The 12,200-nt window shown below is 45.7% G+C and overlaps 1 protein-coding gene across 3 annotated transcripts in view; it reads right to left on the bottom strand.

Annotated features, from left to right (window-relative positions):
* Positions 1-12,200, bottom strand: part of GLE1 (GLE1 RNA export mediator) — a 181,564-nt gene that overhangs the window by 60,213 nt on the left and 109,151 nt on the right. For 2 of the 3 annotated variants that reach the window (XM_029612698.1, XM_029612697.1), the window contains exons 12-13: positions 8,369-8,495; positions 6,970-7,074 (exon numbers count right to left, since the gene is read on the bottom strand). In XM_029612698.1, the coding sequence (XP_029468558.1) occupies positions 6,970-7,074; positions 8,369-8,495 (232 nt within the window). The remainder of the gene's footprint in view (positions 1-6,969; positions 7,075-8,368; positions 8,496-12,200) is intronic. The other variant, XM_029612699.1, reaches the window with a different exon arrangement.

Below are 12,200 nucleotides of genomic sequence, written 5' to 3'. Positions count from 1 at the left end.
CTTGGCGACGGGAAAAGTAATGGAGACTGATGAAGGTAAGGTTAGTGAACTAGCTAGAATCCGGTGAGTTGCAGGATATAAAGCAATATGGTTTTACCAGAGGCAGATTGTGTCAAATGAATCTAATTGATTTTTTTTTTTTTTACTTGGTGACAACAAAATTAGAGATCAAGGTCAGGCACTTGATGTAGTTTACTTGGATTTCAGCAAAGTATTTAATACTGTCCCACAAGGGAGGCTCATGAATACAATGAGCAGCCTGGGAATGGATCCCAAGGTGGTGGAATGGATTAGAAATTGGTTAACTGACAGACAACAGTAGATAATGTTAAAGGAGAAATCAGTTCTTACCTGATAATTTATTTTCCTTGAGTCCAGTCAGACCAGTCCAGACAAATAGGTTATGCCCAGCAACCAGCAGATGGAGACAGAAAATAACAAGCTTGCTAATGTCCTCTTAAATGCATCTGTGCTGACCTCAGCCTGCCAGTATTACCTGTAACAAGCTAACTCTGAACACTATAAGATGGGGTGGCCAATTCCAATCCTCAAGAGCCACAAAAAGGCCAGGATTTCTGGATATCCAAAATGAATATGCTTGATATAGATTTGCATGCACTGCCTCCACTGCATGCAAATTACTCTCATGCATATTCATTGTGGATATCCTGAAAATCTGGCCTGTTTGTGGCTCTCAAGGACCAGAGTTGGCCACCCCTGCTATAAGACCTCTGGGACTGGAAGCCTCTTTTAGCGGGCTCAAACAAACTGGCACACGAGACCTGGCCAGAAACAGTGATCTAAGAAGTCCTGCTGCTGGAGGCAGATAATATTGGATTTGCTCTGTGCTGCACCATCTTTAGATATTGTCATGATGTCACTGGAGAAATCAGTTTACACTACCTCTGTGTGCTGGCAGGGAGACATAAAACCTGTTTGGACTGGACTGTTGTAGGAGGATATAATATGGAGTGGGGGAATATGATACAGACTTAAATACTTGAAATGTACTAATAATGCACAGGAATCAAAATCTTTCAGATGGAAATTAAACTGTAGGACTAGTGGTGATGAAATGAAGCTCCAAGAGGGGGTAGTCTCAGGAACAATGTCAGGAAATACTTTTTTTTTTTTTTTTTTAAGAAAGGGTGACGGATACCTGGAATGCCTTCCCAGAAGATGTGAGGTCAAATCAGTAGCAGAATTCAAAAAGACATTGGATAAACAGAGGATCCATAGTAGCTGAAAGAAGGAAATGAAGAACCCAGACGACAGGCAGTAATTTTGATGTAACATTTCTGCACAGGGGTCACCTAAATGGACCAGCAGTCACAACCCTAAACATGTTGCTGGATGGTCAAGATGGACTGTTTTTGTCTTTATCTACCATCATTACTAAGTTATAAACCTAGTAATTCTACTGACTTAGACCCATAGGACTTTTCACAACTCTAATTCTGCTTCAGGTGCAATGGGCAGGGCTTGTAATCCTTAGACTCAAATAGCGAGAAAACTGGGAGCAACAGGGAGGGGAAAAAGTGCATTGCCAGAGACCAGAAGCCTCAGGTGTAATGTTTGGAATTTACAGTCCCTAATCCCAGGAAGAGTGTCAACTAGCCTGGATACCCAACAATGCTGACAAGCCAAAGAGCTCTGTGAAGTGGAGTAGGAGTACTTGCAGTCTTATAGGACCTGATGTATCAGTCTCCATGATGCTGTGTCTCCCTCTGGAGACAGAGACCAACTCAGTGAGTGAGATAATTAAAAAAGAAAGTAAGTCTCCCCATTGTACATAATTTATTTGTCCATCCCCTGCTGCTGTATGGAAGAAACATGTGAAATCATGGGTAAAAAATTCTTCCTTACTATAATCTAAATATTTGCACATAAAATCTCAACATTTTAATACTTTTTCTTGCTGAATACGTTGATGCTATGGCAAATCAGAATTAAAAAAAATCTAAATAAAATCTCTAAAAGGAATCCATCTCAAATATGTCAATTTGGCTGTTAATGGCAGCTGTCTAGGATGCCTAAGAAATAGTATTCCTAAAGTGAGAATTTCAGCTCTCACACCTCTTACATAGACTGTATATGAATTGAAGAAAGGAAAATTGGTTCTTACCTGCTAATTTTCATTCCTGCAGTACCACATATCAGTTCAGACTCCTGGGTTTTGCATCCCGGCCAGCAGATTGAAACAGAGAAAGTTTTATTGACACTGTACATAACCTAGTGTGCCACTTGTAGTCCCTCAGTATTGATCTGTACCCAAGCCAAGTTCATGGAAGTGGAAGCGCCAACATCCAAGTGCTAATGCCTGGTGAAAGTATGCAATGAACTCCAAGTAACTGCTCTACAGATCTCCTGTGGAGACACTTGTTGGGACTCTGTCAAAGAGGTTGCCTGAGAACATTTCAAGTGAGCCCTTAACCCCATAAGCACAGGGCGACCCTTAGAAATATAAGTCAACCTGATCTCAGCTTTTGATGCTTTGCCTCCTCTTTCTTTGGACCATTACAGATTACAAAGAGATTATCAGACATACGGAAATCATTAGTAATCTTCAGATTACGTAACAAGGTCCACTGAACATCCAACAGCCTAAGCTCCCTCACATGAGGCAAGGAGGTCTCCAAATCTGGAAAGGCTGAAAGCTCCACTGTCTGACTAAGATGGAATGCTGAAACCATCTTTGGCAGAAAGGATGGCACCATACGTAACAATACCCCTGAATTTGAGATCTGCAGAAAAGGATCCTGACATGACAAAGCCTGGGAATGGTTAATAAAACGGAAAATGTCATAATGCCTCTATATCGCTCTATGGTGAGATCGCACCTTGAATACTGTGTACATTTCTGGTCGCCGCATCTCAAAAAAGATATAGTTGCGATGGAGAAGGTACAGAGAAGGGCAACCAAAGTGATAAAGGGAATGGAACAGCTCCCTATGAGGAAAGGCTGAGAGGTTAGGGCTGTTCAGCTTGGAGAAGAGACAGCTGAGGGGGGATATGATAGAGGTCTTTAAGATCATGAGAAGTCTTGAACGAGTAGATGTGAATCGGTTATTTACACTTTCGGATAATAGAAGGACCAGGGGGACATTCCATGAAGTTAGCAAGTAGTACATTTAAGACTAATCGGAGAAAATTCTTTTTCACTCAACGCACAATAAAGCTCTGGAATTTGTTGCCAGAGGATGTGGTTAGTGCAGTTAGTGTAGCTGGGTTCAAAAAAGGTTTGGATAAGTTCTTGGAGAAGTCCATTAACTGCTATTAATCAAGTTTACTTAGGTAATAGCCACTGCTATTAATTGGATCAGTAGCATGGGATCTTCTTGGTGTTTGGCTACTTGCCAGGTTCTTGTGGCCTGGTTTGGCCTCTGTTGGAAACAAGATGCTGGGTTTGATGGACCCTTGGTCTGACCCAGCATGGCAATTTCTTATGTTCTTATGCTCTGAAATTCTCCTGGCTGCCACTAGAAAAACTACCTTAAGAGTCAAATCTTTTAACATTGCCCTCTGTAGGGGTTCAAACGGAGCATCACACATTCCCTGTACCACCAGATGAAGATTCCAAAATGGACAAATCTTCTTCACCGGAAGACGCAAATTCTTAACCGCCCGAAGGAACCTCATGACACCTGGATAAGCCGATAGAGAATACCCCTGCACTTACCCTGGAGACAACCGAGGACGCTACTTGGACTCTCAAAGAGTTAAAGGCCAGTCTACTGATCAAAACTTCTTGCAAAAAAGCCAGGATATATGACACAGTGGTCTGAATCAGCTGCACTATATGTTAGTCACACACTAGGACTCGAAAACCCTCCAAACTCAAACATATGCTAAAGATGTAGAAGGTCGCCTGGCCTGCAATAAGGTGGTAATATCAGCTTCGGAATATCCCCTGCGTCTCAATCTTCTCCTCTCAAAAGCCAAGCCATGAGACAGAAGTGAGCCGCCTGATCCGAACATATTGGGATCTGATGGAGAACCTCCGCCAGATAGCCGAACCTCAACGGCCTGTCAATGGCCATGTTGAGCAGATCCATGAACCACAGCTGGATCTTCTCAACATGGCCACTCTGGAGCTACTAGAAGTATGTTGCTCGGATGCTTCTCTAACCGACATAACACCTTGCCCACCAGAGGCCAAAGAGGGAAGACAAAGGAGAATTCCTCGAGGCCATAGTAGAACTAGAAATCTGCACTGTGTTCTCTTCGGTGGCTGTAAAACCAAGCCACCGTGGCATTTTGTCTGGTTTCCATTAAGTCCATTTCTTGTGGATGAAAAACATCACTGCCTCTGACAGTTTCCACTCTGTGGTCTAATTTTCTCCAACTGAGAAAATCTGCCTGAACACTGTCTACCCTGGCAATCTGAGACACTGCAATCCTCTCCAAGTGCTATTCCGCCCAGAGAATCAACTCCTGGGCCTCCTGAGTCACCGCCTGACTCCTGGTCCACCTTGACGGTTAATGTATGCCACAGTCATGGCATTGTTGGAGAGAATCCGTACTGGATGACCGTGTAATTGAGGCAGAAAGGCAAGTAAAGCAAAACGTATTTCTCTTCTCTAACCGAATGATAGACCTCGAGACTTCTTGTTTTGACCACTAGCCCTATGCCAACTGATCCTGACAAACTGCTCCCTAACTGGAAAGATTGGTGTTGGTGGCAACTATCACCCAATTCAGAACCTCCAACTCCACACCACACTCAAGATTGGTGCGAACAAGCCACCATGAAAGACTGTTTCTGCCTTTCCTTTGTAGCAATAGGGGCAGATGAAACTCATCCGACAATGGGTTCCAGTGGGAGAGCAGAGCTATCTGAAGAGGTCACACATGTGCGAATGCCCAATGCATTAGCACTAATGTTAATGCCATAGAGCCCAAGACTTGCAGATAATCCCAGACCTTGGGTACCAGGTGCCCTAGCAGATGTCAAACCTGACGCTGCAATTTCAACCTCTCTTCTGTAAGGAACACTCTCCCCAGCCAGCATGTCGAAGCGAGCCTACAGATACTCCAGGGTCTGAGAAGGGACTAGATGGCTCTTCATCAGCTTCACCACCCATCCCAAAGACTTTAGGCATCCCAGTACTTTCTGCACTGCCTGCTAACAGAGTATTAGACCAATCAGAGGACCTCCGATTTCGTCCGAATGAGCCAATCATCCAGATATGGATGCACCAACACACCCTCCCCCTTCATTACACAGCCACCTCACCACTGCTACCACCTTAGGGAAGATATGACGAGCCGCCGCGAAGCCAAAGAGAAGGTCCCAAAACTGAAAATATTCCCCTAGGATCATGAACCTCAGAAACCTCTGATGCTCCATCTGGATGGCTATATGCAAATACGCCTCTGTCAAGTCGAGAGACACCAAAAACTCTCCTTTGCGTACTACCACAATGACCAACCTCAAAGTCTGCATGCAGAAACAAGGCACCTTGAGGGCTGCATTTACCTTCCTTAAATCCAAGATCAACCGAAATGTTGCTTCCTTTTTGGGCACTACAAAACAGATGGAATACCTGCCTGCCCTTTGCTCTTCTTGCAGCACAGGGACTATAGCCCCTAGATACCGCAAGCGATCCACTATCTCTTGAACCGCAACTCATTTGACTAGAGGAGCACAAGGGGAGACAAAAAAGGCATCCCGAACAGGACGAGCAAATTTAACACATAACTGTCTCTTATCACACTTAAGACCCACTGGTCTATTGTAACTTTGGCCCACTCCTTGTATGAGAGAGAGAACAGCTGCTTACCTGTAACAGGTGTTCTCCTTAGACAGCAGGTGCAGTAACTCCTGGGTCAAGACTGGGACCTAGTGTTCCCTCCAGCTGCCCTCTTAGCTAAATATGAATCAACAGAATAAAGCCAGGGGAAAAACTGTGGGACCCCTCTGAATCCCTATCCAAGGGGGAATCATCAACATCAAAACCTCCCCTGTCCATGGGAAAGTCTACTAAATCTTCAAAACCTGAAGCTTCCCGGTTTTCCTGGGAGACAGATGCAGAGAGGATCCCCTGCCCTCCCCCGCCAATGTTGCTGGCCCTGCTGCAGTATGTAAAATGGATGCCATTCCCGAACTAGCAAGGGGAACCTCCGCGGCACTTCTGGAAACCAGGAGAAGTCTTGCCTACATGGCCAGAGCAGAAACAGAGGACCAGCGTAGTGCCTTCCCTGCCTGTTAAACACCCCAAACACAAGCTGCACAGATTCAAGCTCGCTAGATTTCCCACAGGCATAGCAAGCCTTGCTGCGTGCATCATGTGGCTGGGCTGCATGCTGCTCAGAGGCTGACCAAATTCACCTGAAGGGACCCGGAGATCAGCCCCGCACCGACCCACATGCTGAAACCAAGCAAACTGCTTCCCAACTACTGCAGGCTCAGCAGTGCAAAGAAAGAATACTTTGGTCTTTTTTTTTTTTTTTTTAATTAAACCAACTTTATAAAACCCACAGTCCCCCAGCCCTGGAAGTCAAAGAAAAATGGGTACTTCCCTGCTTTCTTGCTCTTCTGGGCTGCAGTGTGGATCTGTTGGCGGGCTGCAAAGCTGCCTCGTAGAGAATGAGGGATCTGGACCACCAGATGTCCACCCCATGGGATGTAGGAGCGAGCCACCAGTAAGGTCACCAACCCCCTGCTCATCCAACTCAAACCAGGGAGGATGGCCCCACCAGGATCTCACAACTCCCTCAGAGGATCTACTTCTAGCATTTGCGTCTCCTGCTATTTTTTTTTCTCTCTCCAGACTGCAGGTTTGCACCATCTACCGGAGACAGAGAAATACTGAGAGACTGCAGTTAGCACACTAGCTTATGTACAGTGTCAGTAAAACTTTATCTGTCTACATCTACTGGCAGGGATGCAAATCCAAGGAGTCTGGACTGATCTGGGTAGATAGAGGGAATCTGCTTCATTCTCACAGCAAATGCCATAGTCCTCACCTCCAAGAAATCAAATAGCAAAGTGGCTGTCACATCAACCAGTGGTTCCATATTCAACATCTGAGCCAGCCATTGCCAACCATGGTTCAGCCCATGAGGATGAGCCTGCAGACACAAAAAAAAAAAAAAGCACATCTTTCTGTGCCCTAAAAATTAAAAAAATTGAAACCTGCTAGTTATTAGTTATATTGTACCCCCTGTCAAGAGAGGCTAGGATTGCAGGAGCTTCCAGCTCCACCCACAGTTAGTACTTCATCATTCCCTACAGTGTTCCCTGCAGGGAGAGGCTGAGACTTCAGGAGGTTTGATTTTCTCCCATAGCCTGTGCTCCTGAACCATTTCCTAGAGTGCCTTCTGCTTGGATTTTAGGAGCTTCAAGTTTTCCCTTATGGCTGGTACTTCTGAATCATTTTCAACAGTACCTTCTGCTAGGAGAGGCTGGGAATGCAACAGCTATGAACTATTCCCCCCCTACTCCTCCTTGGAACCACAGTCAGGGCTCATGCATCATTCCCTACTGCATCTCCTGCTGGAAGAAACTAGGACTGCAGGGCCTGTGATCTACCCTCCATACCATTCCCCAGCACTTTCAGACATTTATTTTATTTATTTATTTAAAAAAATTTCTATACAGTCATTAAGTTAAATACCATCACAACGGTTTACAGAAGGGCATGATAAAGAGAAATATGGGTGGTATAGATTACAAATTACTTGTGTGCCATCATAGTACGGTAACAATTTAAAATAATAAACTAGGTGTGTAAGTTAAACCTGATTGTTAGGAACAAATTAGGCAGTTTGATTTTAACATTAATATGCTTATGTAGGTTACTAAAAACATCTAGCTTGGTGCATCCTTATCGCTCAACTATTTTTCTCCTTTTCTTTATCTTTATAAAATTGCTTGTTTAAAAAGCCAGGTTTTCAGATTAGTTTTGAATAATTTCAGATTTGTCTGTAGTCTTATTTCTAGTGGCATGGTATTCCAGAGTACAGGACCAGCCAGTGACAGACATGATTCAGTATAGTGATTCCTGCTAGAAGTAACAAAGTCTCCTATAACCAGTGCTGAAAATAATTTGTCTCGTGTGCTAATAGTGGATAAAACTGATTTTCCAGACCTGTAGGCAACAGAAATAAAAAAAGGGTTTTCCACATTTCACAGCTTAGCTCCCTCTGTTTTTATGCAAAAACTTTTATGGTGAAACGTCATTAGGCCTGTAGATCTAATAGCAGTCTTGTGTGCTGATTTTGGGAAAAAAAGTGTTTCTGCACCAGCAGTTACTCTTTCAGCACTGAAGAAAGGGGATATTTATGCACCGTCTACAAGATAAAGCCTATATGGATGAAAAAATGCCAGTTTCATGATATAGTCAACAATCCTTCCTGAACCTACCCCTTTTGTCCCATAAGGCCACCGTAGCTGAATGATAGCAGCATAAAGACGGATCATTCCAGACATCCGTTTCAGGAAGTTATCTTGTTGCTCTACCTTGTCATCCACCACCTGGTACCCGAGTGCTCTGAATCACAAGAAAACAACAATAAGGTATGGAATAAAGTGAGACAAATGGGAGTTGCCTCTCCCAAATCTGAGCCGAGGGAGTCACCTGGAGGTTCAACAAGCCCTATACCCAAAGAATCGAGAGGCCTCTAAGAGAAGATGCGCCATGGGTACAGTTCAATACCTACACGAAGCAATCAACATAATGGGACAGATTTTACAAGGGTTACACGCATAACCCTTTTAAAAGCCTCCTGTGCGTGCAGAGCCTATTTTGCATAGACTCAGTGACGAACGTATGTCCCGGGGCTTGAAAGAATGGGCGGGGAGTGGGCGGGCCATTTGCCGCTGTGCCTGGGATCACGGGCCGGCTGTTGCCGGCGCACGCAACCTGCGCCTGCCCAGAGGCAGGCACAACTTAAAAATTAAAGTTAAGGGGGGGTTTTAGGTAGGGCTGGGGGATTGGTTAGGAAGGGGAAGGGAAAGGAAGGTGGGGCGGAGGGCAGAAGGAAAGTTCCCTCCAAGGCCGCTCCGATTTCGGAGCGGCCTCATAGGGAATGGAGGAAGGCTGCACAGCTTGGCGCGCGCAAGTTGCACAATTGTGCACCCCCTTGTGTGCACTGACCCTGAATTTTATAACATGCGAGCGGCTGCGCGCGCATGTTATAAAATTGGGCGTAGATTTGTGCACGCTGGGTTTCGCGCACAAATCTACGCCTGCGCATATTTTTTTTAAATCTGGCCCAATGGTTTTACAAAGAAAGCTATTCTTTGGAAAAGGAATCTCTTCCACAAGGCTTTATGTAGTCTGGAGTAGAGCATATGAAAATGCTTTTGAGCATAGAACTGTAAGATTCTTTGCCCCAAAATACATCATAATAATCTGCACTTGGAACTCTTCACACACAAAAAAAACAATCTTGGCACAAAGCAGAGTTGCTTACCTGTAACAGATGTTCTCCCAGGACAGCAGGATGTAGTCCTCACATATGGGTGACGTCATTGGACGGAGCCCTATCACGGAAAACTTTTCTGTCAAAGTTTCTAGAAAGCTTTGACTGGCATACTGAGCATGCCCAGCATGCCATGATCCCTGTGCCCACAGGGGTCTCCCTTCAGTTTCATTTGTAGCAAAAAAGTGCAAGCGAAAAAAAAATAAAACGTAAGCGGACCCAATTCCGTGGGGTGGCGGATGGGTTTCTTGAGGACTACATCCTGCTGTCCTGGGAGAACACCTGTTACAGGTAAGCAACTCTGCTTTCTCCCAGGACAAGCAGGATGGTAGTCCTCACATATGGGTTATTAACAAGCTACAGGCTGACTCATAGTTAATTTGGACCAACAGCATACAACTTGTGCAACAGGCACAATAATTGGGGTGCTATTGGCAAGGATGAGACAGCTTGAAATCACAGCAGGTGGTTATGGAAGGAGTTGGGGATTATACTGGAACAAAGTTCTGCAAGACAGATTAGCCAAAGGCAGAGTCTTGACGGACTTCCTTATCTAAGCAGTAGAGGGCTGCGAATGTGTGAAGAGAGCTCCATGTTGCAGCCTAGCACATGTCGGCAATTGGTACTGAATAATAATATGCTACTGATGTTGCCTTGGCCCTTACAAAATATGCCTGCACTCACCCCTGGAGAGGAAGGCCTGCTTCCTCATAGCAGAATTCGATACAGTGTGCTAGCCAGTTGGAGAGAGTTTGTTTGCCCACTTGTCTTTGTCAAAGAAGCAAAGAGTTGGGTGGATTTCCTATGGATTGCAGTGCGGTCTAGATAGAATCCAAGTGCACGCTTACAGTCCAAGGTGTGCAAAACCCTCTCGCCCTGGTGAGAGAGAGAGACTTAGAGAAGAGTGGGCAGACTATAGACTGAGTAAGGGGAGAGACTGTATCCACCTTAAGAAGAAATTTAGGGCGAATACGGAGGACCACTCAGTCACGGAGGAACCTAGTGTCGGGTGAGTATGCAACAAGGGCTTGTAACTCACTAACCCTTTTTAGCAGAGGTGATGGGTACGAGGAAAAGAATTTTCCATGTTAGAATTTTAATGTTATAGAAATGCAAAAGCTCGAACGGGAAACGCATGAGCCTTGTAAGCACTACATTTAGGCCCCATTCCGTAACCAGTGATCATAGAGGAGGCTTAAGTTGTAGAAAACCCATGATAAGCCGACTCATAAGGGGTTGAACCATTAACAGGGCATCCCCTACTCCCTGGTGGTACGCTGAGATGGAACTGAGGCAGTAGAGGAGGACCGGAAGGCTCATCTGTATACTGCTCCCAGCATCCCCCAGGAGAGGAGTCCAGAAGTCACAGCAAGGGATCTAGGGATTGATGTCCACAGCCCCCAGCTTCCAGAGGCCCCGCACCCTTTGCAGAAGAGGAGGACCGGAAGGCTCCATCTGCATACTGCTCCCAGCATCCCCCGGGAGAGGAGTCCAGAGGTCACCGCAAGCGATCCAGGGATTGATGTCCACAGCCCCAGAGGCCCCGCACCCTTTGCAGTAGAGGAGGACCGGAAGGCTCATCTGCATACTGCTCCCAGCATCCCCCAGGAGAGGAGTCCAGAAGTCACAGCAAGCGATCCAGGGATTGACATCCACAGCCCAAGCTTCCAGAGGCCCTGTACCCTTTCCAGTAGAGGAGGACCGGAAGGCTCATCTGCATACTGCTCCCAGCATCCCCCAGGAGAGGAGTCCAGAAGTCACCGCAAGGGATCCAGGGATTGACGTCCACAGCCACAGCTTCCAGAGGTCCCGCACCCTTTGCAGTAGAGGAGGACCGGAAGGCTCATCTGCATACTGCTCCCAGCATCCCCCAGGAGAGGAGTCCAGAAGTCACAGCAAGGGATCTAGGGATTGATGTCCACAGCCCCAGCTTCCAGAGGCCCCGCACCCTTTGCAGAAGAGGAGGACCGGAAGGCTCATCTGCATACTGCTCCCAGCATCCCCCAGGAGGGGAGTCCAGAAGTCACAGCAAGGGATCTAGGGCTTGACGTCCACAGCCCCAGCTTCCAGAGGCCCCGCACCCTTTGCAGTAGAGGAGGACCGGAAGCGCGCGCCTAATGGCGCGCAAATCTCAAACCCTTCCATTAACTGAGTGAAGATTAATTTATAGGTGGTTAAAGACGATTGGTTAAGTATAGTTTTCAGAAATGTTTGGGTTTATAAAAGTTTGGTGAAAGGTGAAATTAAGGGATATATTCTTTAGAGTTTGTGTGTGTCTGAGGTAATAAGCAAGCCAGAGATAGTTAATTTTAGTGTCTGTCTTTCCCACCCACTCAACCCTTGATTTTTAGGCACAAGACACTAAATCATATTATTGTACCAACCCTTATTGAACGTTTAATCATCCCCTTGTAGGACACTAGCTGATTAATTAGTAAAGTCACCTGTAAATTTAAAGTACTCTTAATCCAACTCCCTTAGTATCCTAAACTTAACTAGGAACTCAATAAAACTAAGATGAAGGCAGCAGTCCAGCAGCAAGAGGGGGGCTTTCCAGTCTTTTGCATTGAGTGTCACATATATGATTTTTTACCCGCCCGTAAGAGATTGTATGTGTGCACTCGGTGCAAATAACTCCTGGTTCTCAGGGAACAAATCCTATCTCTGGAGGCTAGAGTAGCAGCCTCCAGAGGAGCTAAGGCAGACACAGAGGCACATTGATGAGACCTTCAGGGACATAGTAGCCAAGTCCCAAATCCAGTCTGGCAGCC

This window comes from Rhinatrema bivittatum, chromosome 8 (assembly GCF_901001135.1).
Source record: "Rhinatrema bivittatum chromosome 8, aRhiBiv1.1, whole genome shotgun sequence".
NCBI lineage: Eukaryota > Metazoa > Chordata > Amphibia > Gymnophiona > Rhinatrematidae > Rhinatrema > Rhinatrema bivittatum.
The sequence above is the reverse complement of the archived record's forward strand: the minus strand, read 5'-3'. Positions and strand labels throughout refer to the sequence as shown.